The sequence below is a fragment of the Parambassis ranga genome, chromosome 6, assembly GCF_900634625.1.
Source record: "Parambassis ranga chromosome 6, fParRan2.1, whole genome shotgun sequence".
Taxonomy (NCBI): Eukaryota; Metazoa; Chordata; class Actinopteri; family Ambassidae; genus Parambassis; species Parambassis ranga.
The window spans coordinates 10,343,522-10,369,936 of NC_041027.1; the positions used below are offsets into that span (position 1 = coordinate 10,343,522).

The 26,415-nt window shown below is 43.0% G+C and overlaps 1 protein-coding gene across 1 annotated transcript in view; it reads left to right on the plus strand.

Moving 5' to 3' along the window:
* The first annotated feature begins 1,243 nt into the window (after positions 1-1,243).
* Positions 1,244-26,415, plus strand: part of shisa9a (shisa family member 9a) — a 35,341-nt gene continuing 10,169 nt past the window's right edge. The window contains exons 1-2 of the mRNA XM_028408408.1: positions 1,244-1,758; positions 2,453-2,559. Coding sequence (XP_028264209.1) covers positions 1,244-1,758; positions 2,453-2,559 — 622 coding nt within the window. The remainder of the gene's footprint in view (positions 1,759-2,452; positions 2,560-26,415) is intronic.

The following is a 26,415-nucleotide window of genomic DNA, read 5'->3' on the forward strand; positions in this document are numbered from 1 at the left end:
ATGTGCTTTTAGAACACACATCTTTCACTTACATTCTTTAGTAATGTATTTTCTCATCCAGCGTTTTGTTGTCGACCACAGCTCCTGGTTCACATTATGAATGGGGGGGGGGGGCTCGTACCTTTCAGCACCATGGAGAGCGATTGTTACGGCTATATAACCCTTCCATTCCATGACGCGCCCTCCTCAAAGCAGTGAACAAAACCAGGTTACACATAATACTGACAGCCATCAATGGGAACCAGACATCTATCCCCATCAAGGACGACTGTCCACGTGATTAATCAGAACAAATTAAAGTTCAATTTTAGTTAAGGGAGTTTTCAAAGACTTCTTTTGAGTGGTAGATATTTCACGCCAGAGGCCACCATGGTAAACTTTACTATTGGTGGCATGTTTTATTTGGTTGTGACATATATGAACGTATCCCTGACTGAGGGCCTGACTGCGAGCTTTTGGTTTTTAAGTCCCTATAGGTATCATGTTCCGGGATCACATCTTGTATAATGGCTCTTTATCAAAATGAATCCCCTGTTCTTAGAAGCTCTGCCAGCCACTGCCTATTGTAACACATTAAGCTACTTGTGATTACAGGATTTCTCAAACAATGGCAACCTACGACTGGAAAAGCAACAAGAGTGGCCAAAAAAAAGGGGGGGGGGGCTCCCACGTCTTTACTCGCAAAACAGAATAGTGATGTGTGTATTTGGGGGCTTTTATGATAATATTTCACAATAAAGGCTCTTTCTCTCCCTCGTTGTCCTCAGCCCTCGCAGTCTCACTCCCTCCCCCTGTTTTTTCCTCCTCCTCTCCTTTTGCGCACCAGGCTCTCCCACCCTCGGCTCTTCTATTCGCTCACTGCGCTCTCATCCTCGGTGCGGCTTGTGTCTCTGCCTACTCCTGTGCGTAAGAGCGCACCAATGGACATGTAAAGTGATGCACTCCTGAAAAGGCGATCATCAGGAGCCTGCAAAAGCCTGTCTGGATAGACGTATACCTTGGATGCGCACGCATTGTAGAGCAGTTACTTAGATCAAGTCAAGTTCAGAGACTGTTTTTATTCTGCGCGTTGTTTTTTTTTCTTCTGGATGATGAGCTGTTAGTAAAGATGTTCATCAGCGCGGACGTCGGTGCGTTGCCATTCGGATGTATGTTTCTTTTCAGCATACCATGACCGTGCGCCTTTTTTCCTCTCACCAAGTCTTTTTGTTTCCGCGTGAAGTTGAACGGAGGAAAAAACACAATGAGAGGGAAATACTTTCTCCTCGGCTTCTTGTTGCTAAAACTTATGGCTCTTGTGTGCAAGGCTGACGGGGAGCCAGGACTGCTCGGTGGATTCGTAATGATCGCCACCTCCAACGGCTCCAGGGAGGAGGAGAGCGTGTCCGAGGAGACACCGCACACAGAGGACAAATGTCGGGGTTACTACGACGTAATGGGCCAGTGGGACCCGCCGTTCATCTGCAAAACGGGCAATTATCTGTACTGCTGCGGCACCTGTGGCTTCCGCTTCTGCTGCTCCTACAAGCACTCGCGCCTGGATCAGAGCACCTGTAAAAATTATGACACTCCGGTATGGATGAAGACCGGTCAGACTCCCTACAATAAAATGAACAAGATGCATGACAGCACCAAAGACAAGACGAACTTAATTGTTTACATCATTTGTGGAGTAGTGGCCATCATGGCTCTTGTGGGAATTTTCACTAAATTGGGGCTGGAAAAGGCGCACCGACCCCAGAGAGAGAACATGTCCAGGTAAGTGTCTCTTTCCCTCTCCTCCTCCCCTACTCTCTCTCTCTCTCTCTCTCTCTCCCTCTCTCTGCCTGCTTCTGTCAGTGCGCTTGTTTACAAAGAGACTTGCAGTAGTAGCCTACGCACGCAGTGATCTGGAGCGCGCAACGTGTGCATCTGCTCTTCCTCTGCCACTGGAAGTGTATAATGACAACATCACAATATATATATATATAGACCGCAAATTGTTTTCAAGGCGCATTACATTTCACACACTGCCATCGGTTACTGTGGCAACCACAGAAACTTATGACATCTTCATGTAGAGGAGTGGAAACTGCGTGCTCTGTCCACTCCTGCCCATCCATCCATTGTGGTATAACATAACATTATGTGAGCTTTCATCTGGCGTGGGCGGTTTATTTCACTATGGAGCATTGCGCTCCATTGTTTATCTGTCTGACTGGAGACCACTAGAAACACCTTCACAGTGTAATTTAAATAGTGTTTGTGCAATGATTGCAGCAAAATGAAACCAAATCCTTTCCATCCAGCTGGGAATCTCATTTTTTCCCCACTCAGCTGCACCACACAGTTTCATGAAAAGATGGTGTGCACAAGTGAGCCCAACTGAATAATTAAATTAACCATGTTATGCACAGTTCCTCATATCTCCTCTCTGTCTCTCCCTCCTTTCCCCTTCCACTCTGTCTGACAGGGCCGTCGCCAGTGTGCTGCAGGGCGGGTGCCCAGGTGAACAGTATCGGGGTGAGGAAGCCCTAGGGATGCATTCGCAACACTATGTTTCCAGGGCCACTACCCTCCGTGAGTGTTTTTTTTATAAATATATATATATATTGACAGCTCATGATGTTGGCTGTTGTGAACTGTGAAGGTGGGGGTGTGTGTCAGCAAAAAAAGCAGCATATTTAAAGCATGTTTGGGCTGATGTCAGAAGCCGCCATGAGGTCAATCAGAGGGATGAGAGTATGTTGTAAGTCAGTCACCTCAGCTGGCTTCAGATGCTTTAAATCAAGCTCATCTGGTGCAGAAAATTCTCAAAGATACAGTATGAGCACAGTAAGAAACCATTCATCCCCGCGGGCTTGTTCCTGTTTTGCTTCATATGACAAGCATTGGGTTTTGTTTTATCTGGTGCCGGCCAGATATCCATCCATTTCATAACAGGCTAGAAAGAGAATATCTGCCTCTCTTTTCTGCAGCTTTTCAAATCCAACCGTTATTCACTGTTTTATTTTGGTTCATGCCCACATGATATAATGAGAGAGAGAAAGAGGAAAGTGGGAGTGTGTGTGTGTGTGTGAGTCGGCGAGGATGTGGCACTGATGGTAGTGTTTTTTTTGTGTAGGGTTTTGGAAGGGGGTGTGGTGGGGGTGGTCTGCTAGGGGGGGTATAATACAAAGCATATGAATGCCATCTATTTCTGTGGCGTCCCGTGGGCTGCTACAGTACCAAGCTTCTTTGTGTTTTTAACACTGAAGATCAAACAGATGAATGCACACACACACACACACACAATGCACATACAGTACAATACAAACAGTCAGTATGCAGCATTCAGATTCTAAGTTGCATCACCAGTCCAAAACAAAAAGCCGATCTGCGCTGATATTCACCATAAACGCTGTGTTTAAGACACAGAGGACTGTCTCTCTCTCATTTCTCATGCCGCTGTCAAGCCGAATGTCATCTTATACCAGACTGCATCTTTCCTTTTCAAGTGTATTTCATCACTTCAAGTCCTAAAAGTGAAACAATTTTCCAGTTGAATGACATTATTCCTCATATCTTTAATGAAAATGCACAGCCAGCACAGGTTGTGCCAATAGCATATTTAAATTCCTGTTTTCTTCTTCTCAATTAACAGTTGTTGTTGAGTTATGTTGCGCACAAACCATTGAACAAAGGTGGGGGGATTGAATAACTACTTCTGTTTGTGAGAATTAGATAAATATGCGATCCTACAACAGCTCCCCTGGCTAAGGACAAGGTGACATAACCCTACTCAGCATGAAGCACTACACCCACAGGCACCATCAACATTATGATAAGAGCGCATCTCATAGAAAAGGTGGGACAAAGAGAGAAAGAGAGGGTTGCATTCATTAAAAAAAAAGTTTTTTCCTTAAAAATAAGGGGGTCATTTATTCAAAACAGAGAAAACAGATAAATAGGTGTCAGTGTAGGCTCAAGTTTCCCCCCCTCTCCTCACTGTGGGAGAGATGAGATAGCGGGGTGGCCTTTCACCTAAGTGGGCAGGAGGACGCGGCTGTGAAATAGCGATTATTATTTCCAATGTGGAACCTGCTCTCCAGAACCTTTCTAATCCTCAGGCTTGTGGGTAATCATGTGGAATGTTATTAACCTCTGTGATCTGGCAGGATCCTCCCTGACAACTACCTGATTGGTTTACGGTTCCCCCTGCCGGTGAGGGAGTCGATTTATCACAGTTGTAGGAGAGAGGAAGAATGAGATATGGATTTGTTGGTTGTGGATGTATTTTTTTAAGTGATTATCAGATGATAAATAGACTGAAAAGGGGCCGAGGCGATCCTTTCATTAAGAGTGTCACTGTAAATGCAAAGGAGAGGCGAGTGATAGAGTGGTGATTTCAATGTAAAGATAAGTGTTCGGGTTAAAGGTGTGTGCATGAATGCACACCAGGGGGAGTCTGTTCGGGTATAGTGCAGGATTGTGCTGGAAAATCTATTTCTAGTGCAAAGCAAATATTGATTATAGCTTATGGGCAGATTGTCCTATTACTGGCATCAATGAATCTGGGCTGTCAGGTCTCTGCTGTTTATATAAAGGGAGAAAATTCTCTGGTGTGTGTGTGTGTGTGAGACTGCCAGATTATTTATCTGAAGAGGAATCACTGATGGCCGCTGCTGCTTTATCATTTATAAGCAGGTATTTTATTCAGTATATTTGTTAACAGACACAGCTCTATTCCCAATGTATGCTTTGCTGTGTCTTGATCATCATTACATGAAGCGCATAAGTAAGGGATGTGCAGTGTTTCTTAGTGATTCACACGCTTGAAGTCTGTTTGCCATGTTTGTTATGGGCCCACCATGTGTATCCAGCTGGGGCCCCGACAACCTGCTACATATTAAAAAAAAAAAGAAAAAAGGACACTGCAGAACTTTCTATGTGATCCAGAACCAGTCAGCCCACAAATTCCCCAGTTGGACATACAGGCTTGCAGACTTTCATGCCATCCCAAAACTCAGAGACTTTGTTTTAATGCTTAAAAGGCTGAAAATCCCACGTCTCTTCACTCTGAGCATCAAAGAGTGGAAGAGACAAAGATGGGAGGAATGAAAAAAAGAAGAGAAGGTGTGAGCGGGGATGGAGTCAAATCATCTCTGTGGCAACATCCACATTTTTAGCGGCGATCCCCATTTAGGGGCAGGGCTTTGAATTGGTCACAAAGAGCTCTCTGAGGCTACACACTGACTCACTGTCCCATCCTGTGGTTAACAGCGGTGTTATGGGATGATATGGGTCGGCTAATATCAGTAGATATGTAAAAGTTTGTGTCTGTATTCATTGCTATACTTGTTTTTGGCATGGCAAATCATCAAACTGATGTCATTATTACATCTATGGTATAATCTGATGAATAATTACCTGAAATTTAATTGAAAGTTATTAGCGAGCAGTTCCTCCACTTCAATATCATAGCAGAATTGTCATTTTTTTTATTACACTAAAGAGCTTTAGGTGGGCAGCAATATTAGTTTCATTAAGACAAAACACACACACACACACTTATGTAACAAAGAGCACACTGTGTTCACAACTCAGGACACCATTTGCAAGCTTAATGCATCCCCAGTAGTTATAATCTTTTCCTAAACATTTAGAGATGGGAAGGATGAAATTTTAATAGGTATTTGCAGAGAGAGATTGCAGAGGCATGAGAAAAAGCCCTGTTTGCAAAATACTCCCGCTCCACCTTGTGACTGTGTGTATGTATGTGTGAGTGAATGAAGGTGTATGCACAGTGTGCAAATGTGTTGCACAGTGCAGGCCTGTCAAAAAGAGTTGTACACATCCTTCGTTAAAAGTAGGTGACTGTTTGACCTTGTCTTCCGGGCTGTCATCCGAGCCTTCAGCATGTCACATCTGATTGCAGAGTGTCAGAGCGGAAAGAAGCGCTTCAGCTGGCGAACCTACACGCAGGCTGTAGAAACAAGAAAAGAGAGGCTGTGAAAGAGAAAATGACAGAGCTGTAGGTAGTTATCTGTGAGGCGTCACTCCAGCTCCGGCTCCGTTTGAAGCTCAGCTTCTGTCCTTGTGTTCAAACAGGCAAGAAAAGCGCAGTAAAGGGTTCCATCCCTGGGTTTGTCTTTCAGGCTCATATCCTGCTGGAGTGACAGTAAAGCTCTCACTATAGCTACAGCTAGTTTCCTTTAATCCAACCCATAGAGGGAAATGATTTTTTTCCCATTTAGTTAGATTATCACACAAATGTAGCAGATATATTAATATATAAGTTGTGTTCTTCAGCATAAGATGCAAGAATTGATACAAAGTCTTTCATATGATAATCAATTCAACTCAGTTCAATTTTATTGATATAGCGCTTTTTACAATCAGAATTGACTCACGAAACCAAGAGCCTGAACCCCCTTGAGAGCAACAGTGGCAAGAAGAATGCTTGAGTAGGACCCGACTCATGAGGGAGAACCATGAAGTATCATGCTGATAGCCAGCCGGGGAGCAGAAGTGGTTGATTTCTATTTATTTATATTATAGTGGATGTTTATATCATCACCATTGCCGTCGTAAACAACAAAATCAACAGAATAGGCCGACTTAGGGTTGGGCAGTATCCAAATTTTGATATTGTCAACCTTTACATTTTACCCCAGTGTACGGAAATACCGTAATGGCTTGTGCCTACACCCTTCAGAAACTAAATACCATCTTAGCTCTGGCTCGTCCTCTAAACTGCAGAAGTCGTATTCTTCTAAAGGACCAGGTCACAGGTGCGACTATAGCTCTCTCTCTCGCTTCTCCGTGCTGTCACGTCATGTTCATAAACTTTATCAAATGTTTTCAAAAGTAAAATATATTATACTACAGAAGTAAAACTAGAAATTCAACCACACAAGGCCTCAAATAAAATATGTTTAATGTTTGATCCTTATTTTCTATATAAGTACATTGCATTTTTTTTATTGATGATACCGTCGCTCCGCGGTATACTATACAAACCTAGGCCGACTTGCACTGTGAGGTGTGTCAAATGGTAGTTGACTTGCATGTACATGCAACTAAACCACTTGGAAGTGAATTTGGAAAATGTCACGGCTTGAGTTAACAGAGACAAAGCTTCTGAGGATGTCCCATTGTTGGGCCACATGGATTAATCCTCTCCGGATTCTATCATTGCAATTACCAGATATGAGAGGTTTAATATTATGATATTTCTCTAGTAAAAGCAACGGCACATCGAGCAACACACAACCACCACCAACCACTGAGATGCATGTCAAGACAAATATGCCCTAAACATTTCTTTAATTTTAGTTTTTAGATCTATTTAATGGACTGCAGATGCCAAAACTGCCACCAAACACTTTAGAAAAAAATCATATTAAGTGCTGAGATTCTAATGCTGTGTCAATGGGTCATTAGTGGAACTGCATTTTCATTCTTTGGCACAATTGCTATTCTGCTAGCTGTCAGACATCTGCATCTGTCTCTCTGTCACACATTGTATTAAAGATGATTTAGCTGGTTTCTCTTTGAAAGAAATCCTGTCTCTCTGAGTCATTTGAAGCCCTGCAATAAGATAAAATCAGGCTACAGAGAGCAACAAAGCAAAGAAACAGTAAGTCACAGATTCCCAGAGAGTGCACAAGCATCTCCTCCTCCTCCTCCTCCTCCTCCTCCTCTCCAAGGCCCCATTCCTGCACCCTCTCTCTGCCTAATTATCCTAATGTGAGGCCCCTTCGGCAACCCTGGGACACCATTAGACTTGTGCTTATTAGGGCTCTGGGGCCACACAGCCAAAAAGCATCGACCAACTGTAGATTTCTACTCAGTTTAGGCGCAGAGGGAGGCCAGACAAGGATGTGTCAACAACTCCAGGGGAAGGAGGAAAAAAAAGGTTTAAGTAAATGAGAAGCAGAAGAGTGTGTTTTTAACTTCCTTTCTTGAAGAAGTAGCAGGTTACACTAAGCTGCGTCTTGCTCCTGTTAGTGAGCATCAGCTTCTGTGTGAAAGGTAACGCAAATTGGAACGAGCACTCTGCAGACATTTAGAAGAAAGCAAACTGTATTTTTGATGACTGGTCTCATGCATGCCGTCCATCCTCGTTCTGTTCTTGGTGTTTTGCATCACCTAGTGTGCAATTTTCCATCTTTCCATTGGCAGCGTGGCGTAATGAAATGATGCAACAGGGACAGAGACATATCTTAACTTCTAATCAGCCCCTCCGCCCCTCCTTGAGAATATTAATCAGTTCATTTACTCCCAGGAAGTCACATCTTGCATTTGACAGGTAATTATGTCTGTGTCTGTGTGTTTGCTGGCGTGCACATGTTCACGTCTGCGTTCGCTCACGTGCTCATCGTATACACTCCGCGTCTGCCTGTGCATGTGTCATGTCATAACCTGTGGGGAATATTACATCCATCCGTCTTCATATATTTCAGTCTCATTTACATGTGACTATTTGTAATGATACGGCACACCCAGCCGGTCATGGGATAAGCAGACAGACTTTCCATCTGTATGTTTGAACAGGTGGTTATCACCACTGCTTTCTAATTAACTGCTACACTGACTCTTCTTAATCAGCTATTCAAATTAATGAGTCGATCCTTTCGCAAATATTTGGGTTATTTCCTGTCCTATGAATTCACACAGATTTCTATTTATTGATAAGAATGGCTGTAAACTCAGCCTTTTCAAGGCTGAAATCTTCACTGTGATCAATGCATGTATCCTCATGTTTGTCAATGCACAGGAAGAGCTATTGAGAAAACAGCTATGCATCCTTATAACAATAACAAGCTTAGTGTTGGATACACAGTGAAGCAGGCTGAATCTCATATAGTGGCATTATGAGTGTTTTTTTCCACTGTGTAAAATCCTCTGTAATCTGCAGCTATTTTCACACATTTTTTTCCTACTGTTCCTAATGGCAAAATGGGGTCCTTATAATGCCAACAACATAGCATGTTAAAGTATACTACTAACAGTAGAGTACTTGTACCCATGGATGGCAGACATCACCACTATGGAGATGTGGGTTGGACTAACGTCCTGGCATAAGATCATCCATCCAGGATCTTCTTGGTTTTCTAGCTGTCTCAACAGATCCTCTTCCATGAAAACCGACACCATGCTTGCAGACCTCACAGAATCTGTTCTGCTGCCTCTTATTGATAGTGATGGTCCACATCCTCATTCTGAGTGATAAGTCCTTAAAACCGCTGTAGCAGATGACTACATGGACTAAACGTTATCAACTTCAAACTGTCTTCAGATCAGTGTGTTCTAGCTTTTTAGTAGCAGTATGAACTTAAACTTGACAAATATTTTGTGAAATATTATATAAGGCAAAGATTATTGCCTGCTGTTATAATGTGAAAAATTCTGCCTAGTTCTATATGACTGGTGCGGCTGAGTTTATGTGACTCAACATTGCTTGAGTAAATTTCAGTACAATAACTGCAGCATTGTAGGAGTCCTCTCCCTCTATCTGTGTGTGTGTATTTTGAAAGTCTTGGCTTTAAAAGAGAATAAGTCTGTTGTGGATGAACCGGCCAAAGCAGCAGACCTTCCCCACATCCCCAAGTAATATTTTTTTTTCTTTTGTATTTCTTGTGTACATGCATGCATGCATGCATATGGTCACCAAAAGGCTTCCACACATATATGAGCTCCATATAATAATTCTGTTCCAGGCCTGTGTCTGACACAGCCCAGGGGCAGGCAGCAGATTTACTTGGCCACCTGACTGGTGCCACCAGCGTCACAGGCAGGGAAAGCTCATACTGATGGCACATTTATGAACCAACCCCCCTACGCCACCATCCTCCTTCTGCCCCCACACACACATACTATAAATTCATCCCCAAACTCAGTCTGGTGGTCTTGGGAGAGCGAGCTTCATCTCTTTCTCCCTCTTTTGCCTCCGGGCTTCAGTATGGCCTGGCTTGCTTACCACTTTGCCCTGAGGAGGTCAAGACACACTGGCAGCCTTCCCGCCGCTCACTCTCCCATCCTCATACATACATATGGAGACACACAAACAGTAAAACTCACAAACCCGCGGACACGCTTACAGCCTTACCCTGCTCCCATGACCAGCACCCTCCCCGATCCTGCTGGGCGCTGGCCCGTGGATAGGGGACATGTGGCTGAGCGAAATGCGTCACGATGCTGGGCTCTCACTCCGACAGATCCTGTGCCTGTCTGCCTGCCTGCAAATTACCAGCCTGGAACGCCTCACAAAAACAGAGAAGGAGTTTTGTTTTCCAACCCTACTGATTGCAGCAATCGCCCTGCTCTCAGCTTCGCTCTGCTTCTGGTCACTGTTGCTTTGATTTTGCATTTCTCGACTCTTATGGCAGTAGTTACAGAATCTGTTCTTTGCACTCCCGATGCTGTTTCTGTGGCTTGTCCTGTGTCTCTCCAACAGTTTATAGTATGTGTATGCAATGGGATGGGAAGACACCGATGAACATGTTCAAAATGTTACATGTGTACCGAGCAGTGTCTGAAACTGAGAAACAGCTTTCTCTCTCTTTGGAGGATCAAACAGAGCTTTTCTTTCAGGAAAGGTCAGATGTTGTCTTTATTTATTTTGCCCAACCTGACGTTGTTAGAGAAAAGCAACACACTGCCAGAATCACATCAGCGTTGAGGAGGAGAGTCGGGGGGAACACGCGGACTGAATACATAACATTTGCAAAAAAGGCTTTCAACTAACGTCATAACCAACCTTGTCTACTGACTGCTAAGGATTTGAGGCTCTGAAAAGAACTTCATAGCTGTCACAGAGGGTCACTATGTTAATCCATTCACATTGCTAAAGTAAGGTTTCAGTTTCTGGTTCAGACAATCTGGCATTTTTCAGCGATATGACTCAGATCACATTTTTCTAGGTCTGTAAAGACTGAGGAATCTGAATGTCAATCCTGGTCGGACGTGAGTCACTGCAAGGTGAAGCAGTCCTACATGAACATGTTAAGAAGTAAATCTGATTGGGTAAAAAAAAAAAATTGAACAATGATTGCCTTATCCCAGCATATGTGTCGTACCATGGATCTTGGATCATGGATCCTTTGAAGGGTGCAACAATCCTACTTCAAATGCGTTCTAAAAATACACGACGATTAGCATCAAAGAGCAGACTCTGCAAACAGCTTTCAGATGTATAAGATTTCCTGGTGACATAAAGGCGGTTGCATGACAGCGGATGCTAATAAGAAATCTTCCTTAGTCAAATTTGACAGCACTGGATTCAGTCCTAGAGGCCACTCCTTCATAAATTGCCTCCTTCGAAGGATGCAGCCCTTGAACTGAGATTCACCTAAAGGCTGAGTACAGGCGTTAGCAGCTACTGGTTGCCTGGCAACCTTGCTGTAACTATGTAAGAAATTAGGTTAAACAGGGGTTTTAACTTGAGTACGAAGGAAGATCCATAACCATCTAGCTAAACCATCTTCATCTCAACAGCTCATCAATGACATGGTTTGATTGAGGTAAAGACCGACAACACAATCTACAAAGAAAACTTCGCACATCTACGACCAGCTTCTCCATCATTTGCTTTGCTACCATGGTAACCAGTCTGTAACATTACTTTGATTCAGACAACCACAGGAGGGCCCAAAGCTACATTAACCCTGGTCGGTTGGTGCATGTGTACACTCAGCATATACTCCAAACACTTTAATTTTGATCCCCAAGTATCCAAAAATCGCATGAAACAGTTCTTTTTGTTTGTTTTGTGCTTGTAGTAATTAGGAGAGAAAAAATTTATAAGTTAAACCTTTCCTTTATCAAATAGAGCAGCACAAGAACATAGCAGTAAATACATTTGTGTGATTTCCAAGTTGATATGTTGGTGGATGTGGATTGTTTTCTTGCCCTTTCATTGGCCGCTGTATTCCCTTCTCAAGCGTCTATGCAAATGCACCATTTGGGTATCTTCTCATCAGATCACAGGCAGCAGCATGACACTGTGTCTGCACACAAAGCAACTTAATGAGCTTCATAATCCCACCGGGCCTTACCTTATTGGAAAATCAGCGAGCACATTAATTTAGATGGCTGCCCAGTAATGTATAATATACACTACTCTGCCTGTGATGAAGCATTCAACTTCTATTCAGGTCTATTATCACGAGTAGAGCTACATGCAGATTTAATACTTCCCTTGAGTGCCTAGCCTACAGCCTATAATCATACAGCTTTTCTTTGCACATAGGATAACCATCTCCAATCATACATGAAAGGAACTTTTTTTTTTTTTTTTTTTTAACCATGCAGAGATGGCAATAGCATCCAGTGCTATAGTTAGTGGTAATAGACAGGCACCCAGAGGGAGAAGCACCTTTAGATGTCACTGTCAACCCTCACCAGCGGGCAGCGATTGAATCAGCCCTCCTCAGGAATCTTGGGAAATAGAAGCTGAGGGGATCTGAAAGTGTCTTTTTTTTCCCACTCCAATTCTGATAGTAAGGAGAGCCAGACAGAGGATTGTTGTACAGGGCAAGTCTGAAATATAGATAGAGAGAGAAATAAAAGTGAAGGAACAGAATTGTAACTGGAAGACAAGAGATGAGAAGAAAAAAGAAAACGAAAAATGGAGCTGACAGAGAGCTGAGATTGTGACGTGTTTGGAAATCTATATGTGAGACATCGATCTTTCAGGCCTCTCCTGGTATGAGAGAGGAGACACACAGAGCAGATAGGATTCAAACAAAGCTCCCTGATGTGTTTCACAGTCAAGAAACACAATGGGCAAACTTTCTTCTGTTAGGGCAATGTGGCTTCGATTCCTTGACATTTAATTGGTCAAAAGCTCCCATGTGCATTGCATCCCCATTTGCTGTCGTATTGGTGATTCAAATGTGAACAAACAGTATTGATGTGAAAGTGGAAGGTGCGTCAGTCGTGCATAGTTTACTAGCAGAAGATAAAGGACAGAGATGTCTTGTTTTGGGTTGGATAATAGGCGGACAGAAAATATGTTTGATGCTGCAAAGAGGAGCACACATATACACATGGCAAACCCCCGGGGCTCAGACTTGAAGCCAATGCGGAAGTGTTAAAAATGGAAGTTCATGCTGCAGCCTCTAGAGCACGGGTTGGCAACCTTCAGCATTAAAAGAGCCATTTGGGCCAGTTTCCCACTGAATAAAGCACACTCGGAGCCACAAACCCCTAACTACTAATCTACACCCATTTGACCACTAAATTGAAGGTAATATTAATCTATATATAGGCCTAATATAGATAGATATAATATTTATCTGAACAAAAAATGCCAAATATGTTATTTTGATTTCAGTGTGCCATCATTCATGTCCTCCATGCCGTAGGCTACAGTCAACCTGAATTATGAAACACGTAGTTCAGGGTCCGATATAAAAATATATATTTTAAGAATAACAGCTAGTGTAAGTATTTCTTTCACCTCGTTAATGTGAGTTCTGCTCTGGAACTTCACTGCACAGCGTATCGTATCCATTTCAGGGCTGTAAGACGTCACTTTGATTTTCATGAAGGACTGAGCTCTCATCTGTGAGGCTGGAGTGGTGTTTACTTTTAATGTAGTTCATGATGGAAAACACCGGCTCGCACAAGTATGAGGGTCCAAAGATCAACAGGACTCCAAATGCAAACTTCCATGTTCATATAAGTGTCATATATGTTCATATAAGTGTCAGGAATGTCATTTCATGTAGGCTGTCGAACACGACTTTGTCCGGTGTCACAGGTGCTGCGCACACACAGGACGCAACCGTGACGCATATTTTGACAAAATATTAAAAGTTTTATTTTGATATCACAAGAGCATCTCAATCTCCAAAGAAACAACTATTACTATGAAACAACTAAATGAATAAAATAAAATACATTTAAATTAAACGGCCATTATTTATTCATATTATTTTTTTTTTTTTTCTGAAAATGAGCTCGCTGCCTGGGAGCCACAACAGAGGGATGAAAGAGCCTCATGCGGCTCCGGAGCCGCAGGTTGCCGACCCCTGCTCTAGGGGCTGGCTCATGTAGTGAGTCAATCCACCCCTACTTCGTATTTGGAGTTTTGGCGCACTCTGATGATGCCGACATGGCGATGGTGAGAGCATCCTGGAGCCTCCCAATGAGCCACAAAACAGCGCTTCGGGTGACGTCACGGAAGTTGCGTCCAGTTTTTATACTGTCAATGGTTTGAACTAGTATTAATGGCACAGTAGCTCAGCTGAGTTGGTGTGAAAATGACATGACAATGAGACACTTCATGCAAAAGTGCACAAAACCGACTTTTCTATGGTGAGCAATAACACTGGTATTCTATCTTTGTAGCAAAGATATCTCCACAAGTCGGAATGCAAGTGTATAAAAATTATATGCTAGCATTTAAAATAGCATCTCATCTAAAAAACTTGCTTCATACATGAGACCAAAGTCCTTTAATGCACATGTCTAAATAATGAAATATTTAAGGTTTGAGGCTATGCTAAACCTGCAGGCATTCTTCTATTAATTTTTTATTGTTCTGAAATTTTAAAGGCCAAATGTAATTCAAGTCTTAACACAACAGAACGGCAACCAGGCACAGTATATTTGTTTACTTACATTTTAAAGCCCTCCTAAAGAGAGGCTCAACCTGCCACTGTCTTTTGTCTTATTCACCTTTTTTGTATGTTCATGGGCAAACATGAAGGAATCCAAACATTTCACTCTACCTCTCTGCCTCTTGTTATTTCAGCATCATATTGAATTCCATCTTGCTGTAACGGAGTCATTTAGTCTACCTGTATGTTAGTATTGATTTTAATCTGCCCCCTCAACACATCCCCTCCGACCATCAGCGTCTTCCCCTTCCACCCAAGTCATACTTCTTTCTTTCTCATCCTCGCCTCCTCTCTGATTGTGTACATTCCACCAGGCGCTGCGGTGCCCTAAGATCACCGGTTTAAACCTATAAATGATTTATAAGTCATTCCATGCAGTAATGCCAATGCAACAGATTAGATTTATGTATGAGAGCCTCCTTTGACCCCATAATATCTATCTCCTGGAACTTGGGTAAATTATAATGCCGCTCACACCTCTACTTTTGCTTTTTTTTGTGCATGTAAAATGAGATTTTCTCTCTTTACTTTGTTGGGAAAAGTTCACCTATAAGCTAAAGTTATCAGCTTAGCAGCTTAGCACTGCTTATATAGAGTTTGAGGGTGTTTTTTTTCAGTTTTATAATAGAAGCTTTGTTTCACCCTTTTATCAACAAATATAAGAGAAAAACAAAAAAGAAAAATCCACAAAATATCTATCTAGCCTCAGTCTTTAGCACAACATCGCGAGTCATCGGGATGTAATTAAAGATCCTTTAAGATTCTCATTTTAAAGCAACTAAGCAAGAAAATAGTAAAAAGTCATCCTTTATAAACAGCTCATAGAGATTTGAACTAATTAATTACAAAGTTAGCCACAGCGATTATTTTTTACAGTTGTTCTTTTATCACGTTTTAGCACAAACCCCACAAGCTTATGAGCAATTTTACCTAAAATACATAGCAGCAGAAAATAAAGCAAAGCACAGTGCAGCCTAACCGAGCTGCAAAGTGTTAATCTGCTTTTGCATTTTGGGTTAATAGCCAATATACCATCTGAAACTTGTTACACTGCACATCTGCAACATGAAAGCCGATCAATATTGGTTCTGAAGAGACACTGAAGCACGCTGCAGCAACCCTGAAGTTAATGTTTTAATATCAAGCGGTTGAATTCTAATTTAATTTGTAACATCACTTAAGATGTTATAGAACTCAGCTGGTTTGAATATCAATATGCAGTCTGGACCAGCATTCTGCGCAGAACCACCCCAGTATTAGCTCCATCCCTAAATTATTTACTGTTTTCAGATTGCATTTGCCAGCTGACATCTCAGGTTTCTCCATCACCACGTCCTCACTCCCACTCCACCGTCTACCCATCTGTGGTCAATGGAATTCCACGGCGGCTTCATCCACTGGCGCGGCCACTGCCGAAACATTTTGTTTATAGCAGTGCTTATTTATTTTTCCCGGGATGATTTGCTAACAGCAGGTGCAGGGCACACAGGTTGATGGAGGTAATAAGCAAAGGGAGAGAGAAAAAGAAGAAAGAAGCGAGAGAGAGAGAGAGAGAGAGAGAGAGAGAGAGAGAGAGCAGCTAGCTAAACCGTGTTTTTATGGAGGATAATTTTCTTCCCCAGAAGGCAGTGATTGGCATTAATTACCTAACAGGTGCTAACAGCGATGAATCTCATAATTAACCAGTTTAGATTTAGTTCATTTGGGAAGACATGAGTATGAAACAGTGGGTGGAGATTCTCTACGTGTGTGCATGTGCTGGTGGTGTTTGTGCATGCACAGCAAAAACACACAAAGTAAAAGATTTATGTCAGCCAGACGGAGATATTGAGGAGATGCAGGTTCTGTGAGCCGGTTTAAAAAGTGTCTGGTTGTGGGTGTCTGTTTCATGACATTTACCTTTGATCCAAACACTGTAGCATTTTTGTTCAAACCGTTCATGGCATATCAGTGATTAAAAAGCCTAACCGTCCGGGAGAACCAGTAAATCTATTACATTTTGCCCTTTGCAACATTCCGCTGATAATTACTCAAGTGATCAATTAAACTAACAATCAGCATGTTACCTGCACACAAATAGGCTGGGGGACAAGCTAGGAGTACAAAACCACTCTTCCACAGCATTAAACATCCAAATTTGCACCATCTGCCACAAACTTTTACACCATTTTGGCCACTACCAAGGTGTGCTGATACTTTTGTTTCACCTTTAGTTAAACGTCTCCCATTTACAACAAGCTTTTCTGCCATTTTTCTTTCTCATATATCCAGCTGCTTTTGAATGCAGTTATTTATTTAAGAATTCAGGAGAATCCATAAAGTGTATGTACCGTATGTTGCAGCAGTAGCAACGCAACACGCTGCTTCGTGCCTGTTTACTGTTGTGTTGTGCGCATACCAGCTTGGAACTGAAACAAAATAGGGAAGCCCACTTTTCTGGTTGGACGGAGAAACACAGCTGCTTTTTAACATCATGAATTATGAAAGTGACCTTTTCCAGAAGGTTGTTGGAAGGATTTGCAAACCGGAGCATGCTCAGCTGCGTGCAAACGGAAATATCAGTGGAAGGTTCAATTTTATTAGCCTATGTAAACACTGTATCCGTTTTAAAATAGCAGCAAGAAACACCGATCTTCCACTGTTGACGTGTACAATCCATTCAAGGCAGAGATTGTCCCTTACAAACAACTCAGCGTACATGTGTAGCCAAGCATTTGCCCCCCCCCCCCTGCCCCTCGTGCTTCTTGCTCAGGGCTCTGGGTTAGTTTTGAAGGGCTGCTGGCAGAGCAAGCAGTGCCCAGCAGGGTGCGAGTGAAGGGGTCGTCCATATGGGGATTTCCTTATGACCCACTTCTAACCCCACGCTGTTGCACAGAAGCCATCTCTCGCCTGCACGGCTCTCTGCTCTGCAGCATTCGTCAGGCAGATGGAGGTGTCTTTGTCTGCTCGCACTGGTTCCCTCACACTCCCTGTTGCCAAGACACAGAGCGACGGAGAAGAGCCGACAGTTACACTGCCACTCTGCAGGGCCTTTGCCTTGCACAGAATCCTTCACATGAAAGCTATCAGATAACATGTAGCAGATATTTGTGCATGAAACAAAAGCACGTAGAGGGACAAAGGTACTGACACGGAATAATCAGCTCTAAATTGTTGTACAAGCGCAAACACCCATGTGAGATTGCTCACCCATTCAGTGGAGCAAATGTGCAAAAAGCATGTGCACTCTTACAGTACATCTACTCGCATACATCCCAATATGCTGCCAGATCTGTTGTTCTTAACAATTCTCTCAGCCGTCGACTTTCTCACAGACACACATTCCAACACACAACTCTGCACGCGCTGTACGCTTTGCACCTTACCCATGCTTGTGCTCCTTGCTTACAAATGGAGCGAGGGAGCCGGTCTTCCTTCAGTAACCTACTTTTTTTCTCTCTATCCTTTTTCACTTGCATCCCTAACTCTCCGAGGGAGTATGGATGTCTTGCTTGAGTCGATTCCTGCAGCACAGGCCATCAATATAGAGCTGTGTTTAGTTTATATTGCTAATAATAGAATGTCACCAAGGCATTTTTGTGGATGAATAGACAGGTCCTGCGTTTGAGTGCGTGATTCACTAGGGGGCTAATCTGTCTCTCTCAGTACAAAAATCCCTCTTGGATCACTCCTGAAATAATAAATACTCTCACATCTTTAAGTGGAAAGAAAGTGGTGGAGAGATATCTGATGCCCTTCTGGATATGAGCACGAGGATTCAATAGTGCAGTGAAAGTGTGCTGGCCCCTTTCTGCTCACTTTAAGCTGCAGATAGACAAAAAAAACACTCTTTTGACAGACAGAACAGATGGAGTGAGAAGGGATTGAGAGAGAGAGAGAGGAGGAAGCACAGGGAGAAAGAGGGAACTGATAAACAGGTACACAAATAAACAGGCTCATGGATAAGAATGTTTTGCCTACCATGTGCTGATACCAGACAGGCATATGGCAGCAACACAGAGGCAGAGACAGAGGGAGAGGAGAGATCACTCCAAACACCGAGCCTTTCAATCTGGCCCTGCGGTAGCCTTTTTCCCTTTAGTAAACTAATGCCACCATAAAACACACTCTTCCCTTTTTCATTTTAAGCAAATTATACTCTGACTGCCCAGTATACACACACACACAACAGCCTTGGTGAAGTAAAAGCCTCCTGTCAGATTACCACCAGCAAGGAAACAGACGGCACAACTACTGCTTTTAAAGGAGGAAAGAGACACCTCGCAGATGGAGAGACGAGCAGGATGCTGAGCTGGGGAAACTTCACCTGCCTTGATGCCCTTACTTTCTTCACCAAACAAAAAATAAGAGGCGGTTAAATGCAGCTAGATTGATCTGATGTGCAGTTTAAACTCACATTTTCCACCTCAGTTCAGCAGTTACTGTTGTACTTTCCCTATTCCCTATCCTTATTTCCCTAGGCCAGCTGAGGAGGGATGAGCGAGGGGGAAATCTGCCTACTGCCCTGCCTTGTCTTCACAGGCAAAAAAAAAAAAAAAAGCCCCTCACAGCTGTGCTCCAACGCTTAAACCTGCCAGGGATTCAAGCCCAAGGGCCAGGTGCAGCAGACTAAAGCTTTTAAACATAAAGCTTCTCTTCAGCAGGGCCAGCGGAGCAGACTCCGGGTCAGACACTGCAAGAGGGAATAAATGCAGAGGGATACACCTAATTAAATGCTATCAGCTACCGGAATCCTGCCCTCACTCATTCTTGTGGATTAAGTATAAAGGTGAGAGTCGTGTCTCAGTTTAGCCCCTTTTAAAAACCTGAACCAGGTGTCAACAATGAATTAAAGTGAAATATACAACTACATTATCAAAAACATAGGTGTACTTAAAGGGACAGTTCACTCAAAAAAATCTTTTAAAGGCCACTTCATCAGAGCTGCTGAAGGTTTCTTCAAATGCATCCTTCTTCTCTGGAAGGGAAGGCAGCAACAGGTAGCTCATTCATGGCAAAACATATCCCAAAATTCTAGTACTCTTCCTAAATTCAGAAGCAATCATGCATTCTGTGTAGTTAGTTTTCTTGGCTAGCTATCTAGCTAGCAGTAAGGTACAATCCTGCCACCTACTACTGCATGTCAAAACAAGAACAGAAACAGATCAGGTTTAGTTTTCAAACACTGGAACGCTGAACATCACTCCTCTTGACCAATAAGCTGAACTCCATGTGTAAAATCGATGCTGTACCCTTTAATTCTGAAAGATACTCAATACAGCGCTGTTTGATGACTATAATTACAAATCTATTCTCAGCTTAATATCACAACCCCTCAGTTTGATCACATATGTTTTGATTTACTTTTGTCATACCTGTCAGACTGTCGCAAAACAAAGCAGTGTCCTGCCCGTCTCCCTCTCTGGTGGTATCTGGGTTGGCGCTGCTGACATGTTGTCAGAGGTGTCAGCCCCCCTCCAGTGGAGACACACCTCATTATCATCACCATCTCTCAGCGCCCCCCCCCCCCCCCTCCCTCTCCCAGTCTGTCTGACTCTGTCTGCCTCGCTTTGTCTCTAACAGCATGTCGCCCTCAGTTGATAGAGCGGCAGTCCCACTGCTGACTCACAGCACTGGATGAGGGGTGAAAGAGTGCAGGCCAGCAAGTCACAGTGGCACTGCAGCAGTAACATCCTGCCAATCAGGACCTCTGAGAAAGAAGAAGAAGAAGAAGAAGAAGAAGAAGAAGAAGAAGAAGAAGAAGAAAGAAAAGAGGCAATAATCACCTTCTGTGTGTGGAAAACAAATCATAAATAATCAGGCTGTGACTTAAAAATCGACCATTTATTCATGAAAGAGACGGATCTTTGGGAAAAACAATAAGCCCAGATGTTATGTGGACGCTCTGTTTCCTCAAGTGGTGCTCCATCATCATGATAAATAAGGCCTTCTCTTTGTCAATCATGTGCTTTAGTGGAGCAGGTATTTATTTCTGTGTTTTCACTGCCTGTCTGTCTCTCCGTCTGTGGCTTGGTGACTGATGAGCTCTGCCACAGGGAGGAGAACACCCAGTCTGTAGCCACCGGAGGCCGACTGCCCAAGGTTCCTTTCTTATCAGACAGAGATCGTGTAGACAGAAAAGTGTGAAATTTCTGATCTCTAAAAAACAGACTACACAATTAACTGCACAGAGTTCACGGAGATGCTTTTTAAGTTACTCATCTATGAGTCCAGTCACGAAACGCTAAGTCAGCAGCTTAGCACCAGCATGACCAAATAACAACAAAGAATTATTTGACCCAGGTGAAGGTACAAAGTCCAACCAGACATCTGATACACCCGAGACCTCTGCCCCACTTACATCCACCTTCCTGTCATGCTGCTGATATATTAATTAAAACAAATTAAACTGTTGATTGTAACACAATGGGGATAATGTAGGGTTTGATTTCTTGATGATTACAGTTATTAGGCAGTAAACCTGTGCTGTTTTCTTTCCAACAACTTTTTTTTTGTTTGTTTTAACCCACACTACACCCACTCATGCAATGCGGATGCCACAAGGTAGATTATTTTATCTTTAAAGACAAAGTTCACCAGACATGAGAACTATTTCTTGACCTGAACTGCACAGCCTCATGCCATAGCATTGCCGGCCGCAGGAAAATACTATATAAATAAATAGATATTGCTGTTAAGTGTCCCTTTAAGTGTTAAATTACAAATTTACTGCGGCTTCCCTGTGTCATACAGAAAATACACAGAAAGGAAACAGAGTAATTAAACAACCTAAAAGTAAAATGTCATGTCTGATGGGACAGGTTTGTAATCGGTGTGGAAGATAACCTTTAAAACACAACTGATATTTTCAAGTGATATCTTACTATATATATTCAGTGACTGCCTTTAACAATGTCCTGTGAGACCGGAGGAGTCAATGCATTGTGTCCTGTGACAAGACAATGCTGGAGGGAGACAGCTGTTGAATCGTGCAGCAAATGAAAGGAAGAGACGGAAAAGAAGAAGAAAGGAACAATAGGAATCGATAGCTCTCCAAGATGAGGAAGGTATGACGGAAAGCTGTAATCATAAAATGGTGCAGCGGAAGTCATTGTGCTTTTCAAAGGCTCAGGGAGGAACAATTAAGGGTAGATAAGCTATTCTATCTGCTATCATACACCCCCCCCCCACCAGTGCCATTTCCCTTGACAGACTTTTCAATAATACTGTTTCTCTGCATCGCACTCCTATCAGTTTAATGGTCAGTCCGCGTGGGAATTACTCAGATATGTGATCAGGTTGGGAATAGAGTTGGCTGCACACATTTCTCTGCATCTCCCAAGCATACCATGAAGCTTCCTCTCTCTTTCTCTCTTTCTCTGCCTTGCTCCCCCTGCTCTTACTATCGCTGCCTAAATGGGAGTGTACTGATGCGCTAATGAGTGAAGACAAAGCTTGCAGCATATGGTGATGGTAATGAAATGAACAATGTTTGGAAAACAAGGCAATATATAAGGCTGAGGAACTGACACATTGCTTCAGAGAAGACAGACAGTGCTGTGCACTGAATTCTGTGTTGCAGCCTTAAGGCTAAGCTACATGGGATATATTATTCATGACCATGCATGCCCAAGTCCTTAAGGCGCCGTTTCTGGGCAAATAAATGGCTGCTGATGCCAGTGACATCCTTTATTATAAGAAGATCCTTCTTTTCCTTCTGCACATAGCATTTGGCGCTTGGTGTTGAAACGTAAAGTTTTGTTTTTGTCTCAGTTTAAAGGCTTTTCTGTCTCATCCATGTATCAATAGTTTTCAAGCATGTTGCCAATCAAATCCTCATTAATTACTGAATTAAAATGGAACCCATTGAAAAGATATAGTAGTCAGTCCTTGAAGTGGTTTGATGAAGGAAAATGGGTAGCATAAAGGTTTGAGGTGGATGACTGAGTCTGTGCTACAGGCAGAGACAGGTTGGTCTCCTTCTGATTGTGTCACATACAGGCGCCTGGTGAGTCTCTGAAGGTGTCACATTAAAGGAGGCTCCGATTGACCTCATAGATGTGCTTTATTGGCATGAAGAGATTCGATAACAATGGCAGTTGCTCCTTTTCAGACAGGGAATGATCATTGTAACCATGGTAACCATGCAAACTACCTCCAATAATCCTCCTCTGATGTTGATGACCATCAGCATCATATATATATATTTAAAGGCAAAAAATAAAGGGAGGACAAACAAGGACATTTGAGGGGGGGTGAAGGGGCCCATGTGGTCTAATCAGCAGAGCTACTGTGCATCAGTGCTTGCTGCGTAGCCACAGAGCAGTCAGGGCGCCCACGCTGACCCCTGTTCAGACCAATTGAGGATCTGACGTGGAAAAACAAAACCAATCCATGAAGTCCCACATCACAGGTTTCAGGACTGAAAGATCTGCTGGCGGCATAAGGGGGACAGACACTGAAACAAAGCAGTTTCAGTGTTGTGGTTTCCCGTGAACAGTATACCCCTGGAGCAGCATAATTACCCCTGGGATGGCTGGTTGGGAATCACTGCTTTAAAATAGGTGACTTTTGAAGGACCTCTAAAGACTGTGTGCTGTTAGCTTTACTCCCATAAAGCTGGCAGTCTTTCAAAGTGTAAGCAGGGAAGTCAAATACTTTCTATCTGTGAGCTTTTTGGCCCTGACTCTTCAAACTCGCCTCCCACTGCTGACAGCGCCAGCAGGTAGCAAGACCCATGGAGCCTCAGACATCTGTTCTTCTCTCGCTTGCTTGTCTGTCTCTCTCATCCAAGCAAACTTTCTCATTTATATATCAAAAAAACATTTAATGAATTTTCTGCAATCACGCAGATCGGTCCCCAAAAACTCCCTCACTCAAGCTTCCATATGAACCCCCTCACCTCTCCACCCACCATACAAAGGGGATTTTACAGCCAGCTCCCTGAGAAATTCCCGTGAGATCAGCGGCTGTATAGCGAGGCCTCCGCTCGCCTTCTGATCCTCCCTGTCCTCCGCTGCTGCAGGGGAGAGATACGGGGCGGAAAGGGATGAGGTCAAGACAGATGCAGCTTCTTATGTGCCGTAAACAGACAGGAGGGCAAAGAAAGAGGAAGCTCTCAACTCTCGCCTCACACTGGCTCACACATAACCTGCTTACCATTTTCTCTGTGACTAAATATGCACATGCAGAGAAACAGAGAGGACCTCACACGCTCCCACTCAAACATGAGGGTGTGCGTATGATCTTCGACAAGTCAGGGGCTCTTTAAAGAGGATTTAAAGGGACAGGTTACCCCAAAATCAACTGTAAGTATGTTCAAACTAAAATTTAAAAAACACAACAGTAGCATCTCTTTGCAGAATTCCTGAACAATTGCACTAACACCCAACAGCCCTGTGCAGAAGTCAGCATGCATCCATGATGACAGACTCCTGGAGACAAAACATTTTCTGTGGAAACACAACCCGAGTACCTTTTATTTACAGTACAATACAGAAAACAGTGCAGGAAATATCTCTGCGACTTCATTTTGGGGTGAACTGTCAATTTAACACTTATTTGCCATCTATGACTCAATATATCCACACAGCTCCTCTGAGCTAATATCACAAAGATGTTTACTGTCAGTCCTGATTTCACAAAACAACACAACAAGCAGCAGTTTTGGGCAACTACACAAGCATCTCATCTATTTATTTTGAGGCTCTGTTTACACAGGTTTTCATTGTCGGTGCAGACTTTTGTGTCAACATCTATTCAACGTCAAAGTGCTCTACCCAAAGATGACTCACAAAAATTGCCTCTTTTTTTTTATAACCAAACTAGAGCACGTCTTTCAATAAAACCTGTGTGCTTTTTTTCTGACAAAGCTGTTGTGGATGTGACCTAGAAGGAGCTCAGAGGAGGCAGAGCCACAGAGACACGTGAAGAATCGGTGGCGAGAGAGAGAGTTGAACAGACGGACAGTCGGAGCAGCAGGCAGCAGAACATAGGTTGCATAACAATGACTTTTTCAGTACAGTACAGCCGGCCTGCCTGTTGATATGTGGGCGCGGGTGACTGCGGGACAATGCGAACTCGCCGCGTGCTGCAGAGCAAATACTACATGAGAGAATACTGTTGCCATGACAAGAGAGAAGAAGAGATGGAGAGAGATGAGTAATGACAGAGAAGCAGTGCTGCTGCAAGAAGAGGGTTTATCCACTTGCAGAGTGAGGAAAAAGAGGGAATAATAGATGAGTCAGCTGCTTACAGTTTTCAGCACCGAATCAAACAAGCAGTGAAATTACACTGTACAGCCAGTAGCAATGGAGGCCAGCCAAGCATGAGATAGAAGCACTCCTACATACGTGTGCTCTGGCCCTCTTTTAATAGCTCCGTCTGTCTTTATGTTTTTCCTTCCTTGTGCACACACACACAGCTACACAGATGTGTGTCAACTCCTCAGTGTGTAGCAGAACAGAATATATTCTTGTCTGGGACATGAGAAAGATAGCGTTTGTGCCCCGGGAGGATTGCCTCATGGCTCCATGCTGGTTGTCTGGCTTCCCATGAGGGGAGGAGTGAACACCGCTTTGAAAATCACTCTGTGTTTTGGTGCCGCGCGTTTCCCTGTGCCTCTGCCTCTGCAGCGCACGCTCACGTTGTGCTATGCTGACTGCACTGTCTGCTACCTGGCGGTCATAAGCTCATCATCCACACACTGTCTCATCGGTGCAGTCACACTTACTGTAATCTTGACGTTCAAGCGCCTCTGCCCTGCAGTGTAAAGTCATGTAAATGTCTTTAATGCTAAAATTAAACGGTGGCATATATTTCAAATGAATGCAGATGCTTCCCTTCAACAAGTAGCAGTCTGTGATGCCTTCATATGCATAAATGCCCTGTTTATTCCTGTCAGTGATTCAACCTTAAGCTTGTACACAATATATTTATACAGACAGGGAGAGGGAGAGAGAAACGGTGTACAGGAAGTGATAAATATTTCATTTAGGTCAGCACCCAGATGTCCATCTTGTCAAACTCACAGCTCATAGAAAAATCATAATAACTGACCTTTAGGACGACTGACTGAGACAGAACGCTCACCAGTGAAAACAATGTACCCGACTGGATCTGATTACAGTCCAGCACCACAGATTTAATGCTTTAACTGCTTGATAGCTGTTGTTTTGTCAATTTTTGATGTAAAATTTGTCATTTTTAACATGAAGGTCCATGGCAATTGACTCACATTCGGAGCTATCCTCAAGTGGCCACTCTTAGGAACTGCACTGGCTTATTTTAGAGCCAGAGAGATCACCAGATTGGCGTTTCTGTCACTGCTGCTAGGAGCTGGAGTAGATAAATACCCAAACAAATGGATGCAAACTGAAGGCAAGAGCAAAGAGATTAGTGACCCCAACAACTACAATACTCAACATGGATAAACCTTCATTCTGTCGACATCTCATTTGACTTAAAAAAAAAAAAAAAAGGAAAGAGGATACAAAAATATTATTATTATTGAATGCACTGATATGATCTTTCTAAATCAGTTTCATTTAAAAATCCTCTTCAAATTAATTTTCTGTTAAATAAAAAAGACTAGGGGGGGGAAACAGGACAGACAAGCGCTAACCAAAATAACGTGAAACTAATTGGTCCAGCTTAATATGTTTAAATGGACATGCTGTCTTTTCGTCAATCGAGTGCTTCTAGTGCAAATGAAACTTTGATTCTGTTGACCTCCTGTTCTGTCCAGGCTGTGAAAACCTCTAATTACTAAGAAGATTAGACTTCGGTGGTTTCCTCTCTGAGATCTACTGAAAAATGAATCGCATCAGGATTCCTTTTTTTTATA